We start from the raw sequence: 2,726 nt of genomic DNA on the forward strand, positions 1-2,726 counted from the left end.
AGTAGCATGAAGAAGAAGCAGAGAGAGAAGAATGGCTAAAGCCATCCCCATCCTCTGCAGCTGCAGAGAAGGGGTGTGTTTACCTTACCCCTGTGCTGCTCAACATCTGGATCTGCCCTCTGGGAGCTAAACAAACACAGCCTGCGGAGGGAAGGAAGCACATCTCTCCCCATCCGAGGTTTTCTGTTGGAAATCTAAGCCTAAGACACAGTCTGCAGCCTAAGAGATGATGTGGTGATAGTTTCTCCCCGTATCTCACATTACACAAGTGACATTTGAAATTGCAATGAAGATACAGCTCTTCAACATGGGCAGCTCTATATGCATGATGCTCGCAACATTTCACATAGAAGAAAAAAAATTCTCAACCAGCAATCAAAAGGCAAAATGTTTTCATTGGTTTAAATGATCATTAGCATTTTTAATAAGGCATATGGGAGAAAGTGTCCATAGGCACTTCTGAAGCCAACATAGTATCACAGCAAGATTCCAGCTAGCGACACAAGCACAACTAAAGTACAAGAGCTAAAAGGACATGTCAAGGAGAGATGGTTTTGTCACTAACTACTGTAATTGAACTCAGGGTTAAGAATTCAAGAACTTAATATTTTAAAATAAAAAAGTATATTTTTAATGTGAGTTCTTGCAGTGACATATTAAAATAAAAACTAAAAACTGCCATTGTTGCTATGGTAAAGATTCATAAACATGCTCACCCACTGACAGTAGAAGAGCAAGGAAAAAGTGAATGAAAGGCAGAAAAAAACTTATCTCCTGCTCTGTCCTTTTACTCCCCAATTCTCTGCTATTGCCAGATCACACAGTAGCATGATTCAGCTTCAGCTACAAGATGACCGGGATAAAAACAGCAGCATGAGCTCTGCTTGTGTCCCAGACTTCATTAGCAGAGTTGGCTCAATCAGGGAAAGCTCAGCTAGGAAGAATCACTCACTGCCCTATTGAGTGTGCAGAACATTCACTAAAGTCATTGGCAGTTTGGGGCAGAAAAATCAGTCTCGGGACTCACCATGATGCCCTTGAAGAACGCATTATAAGGCTGAAAAAATTGTCAGAGGCTTTATTCTAGATTTATCCCATGGGAGATTAACATAGAAATTTGTTCTTTGTGTCTTTTAGCTTTCAGGGTATTTAAGTGAATCTTCCACTGATTTGAAGGGCAGAAGTGGACACCTACCAGCCACATGGGCAGCGCAGGTTGATGGAATGTTGTTTGTCTTTGAAACAAGCAGCAGAAAAGAAAAATGCGCTTGCACCAGAATTCAGTTGCTGGCTACATCAGTGTGAACAAAAATTTAAAACCAGAGTCCTGCAAGGGTAAAAGCAGAAACTTGTCTCCAGTTAACTCGGCTAGCTATAAATATAAAACCATTTGAACAGAAACAATCTCACTCGCAGATCCTTACCAGCTTCTAGTTTGAAGGAAGCGGGCGATGAAGCTGCGTGTACAGCTGGGAGGTGGTACAGGTGAGAGCACAATGTAACTCACTTCTATCACGCATTATGCATCGGAGGCTTCAGCAAAGTCAGCTTGAGGTCGCTGTACCTAAACTACACTTACTGCTGGCAGCTCACCGGAGTGCAACATGCATCTGGTTTTGTGAGGCACTGAATACAGGCAACTTTCACTGCATTCGGTAAAAGCTGATGGCACTGAGCACCTTGCAAGATCTGATCCTGGAAACAGATTGCACCATAGTAAAAGTAAAAAAGCTGTTCTGAGCCCTGGGAAGCACATTCACTGGACGCATCTTTACAGAAGTGCTTCTGACTTCCCTTCACACCCTTCTCTGACGCTGTCCAGACACTTTCAAAGTTTTACCCACCCAGCCAGATGAAATTTTGCATCAAGACGACTTTCAGTCTGTGTTTTACAAGTGCTTTTCTCTTACCTATCAAAAACCACGGCCGCATAGGCTGGCTCCGCAAAGATGACATCCCCAGGCAAGAATTCCTTCTGCGCTTTCAAACCCCTGCCTTTGCCTTCAGACGTGAACACTTCGACTGACTCCATTCCCCCTTTGGTCATCCCAGGGACCCCAAGGCTTGGGAGGTGGGTATCTCAGAGCGAGCCAAATCTCCCGTCACTTCTGTCAACTTCGACTTGCCGCAAGACCACGCTTATAAAAGGGCTGGCCCCCCCCTCCCCGGCCACACCGTTTCCCATAGGAGGGCGAGGGGGTGGGAGCAGGAGAGGCAGGAGGCGAAGATCCGCCGCGTAATGTCGCCGACCTACGCAGGGAAGGCACAGGGCTGGGACTTCTGCTTCATTAGGAAACCCCCCTCCAAAAACCGCGTTTGGAATTGTTTCTCCCAGCCACAAGCAGTTGTATATGTTACAACTCGGATTAATTTATACTCTCCCATTGGAAAGAGAATGTATTCTCTTTGCAGGGTATTTTTAGCAACCACATGCTTCTGTCTCTCAAGAAGCAACAGCTGAGACAGTGGGACAGGGAGAGCTGGTATGCATCGTTCTGATCCCTTCCACTGTCATCTGGCTTTTTCCAGAAATTAAACAATGCTGTTTTATTTTTACCCTCTAGGAGATGGACAGCGTGTTTAGAGGCAGGGGTGACAGCTAAACACACACCCTGAAATTCTTGGCATCCTCTGTCGCCACCAGAGTCTGGAAAAGGGGAGTCACTTCCCAAATGCCGGTGGCAGTGGGGCACGGAGCAGTATGGAAGGAGCTGGAAGGACAGCAG

At 45.6% G+C, this 2,726-nt stretch overlaps 1 protein-coding gene across 1 annotated transcript in view; it reads right to left on the reverse strand.

Moving 5' to 3' along the window:
• LOC104619513 (histone-lysine N-methyltransferase Smyd1-like) overlaps positions 1–2,047 on the reverse strand; it is a gene marked incomplete at its 3' end in the record, with an annotated part of 11,867 nt that extends 9,820 nt beyond the window's left edge. The window contains exon 1 of the mRNA XM_010285412.1: positions 1,911–2,047. Within this exon, the coding sequence (XP_010283714.1) occupies positions 1,911–2,047 (137 nt within the window). The remainder of the gene's footprint in view (positions 1–1,910) is intronic.
• Between the last annotated feature and the right edge of the window lie 679 nt (positions 2,048–2,726).

This window comes from Phaethon lepturus, unplaced genomic scaffold, assembly GCF_000687285.1.
Source record: "Phaethon lepturus isolate BGI_N335 unplaced genomic scaffold, ASM68728v1 scaffold43070, whole genome shotgun sequence".
NCBI classification, from domain to species: domain Eukaryota; kingdom Metazoa; phylum Chordata; class Aves; order Phaethontiformes; family Phaethontidae; genus Phaethon; species Phaethon lepturus.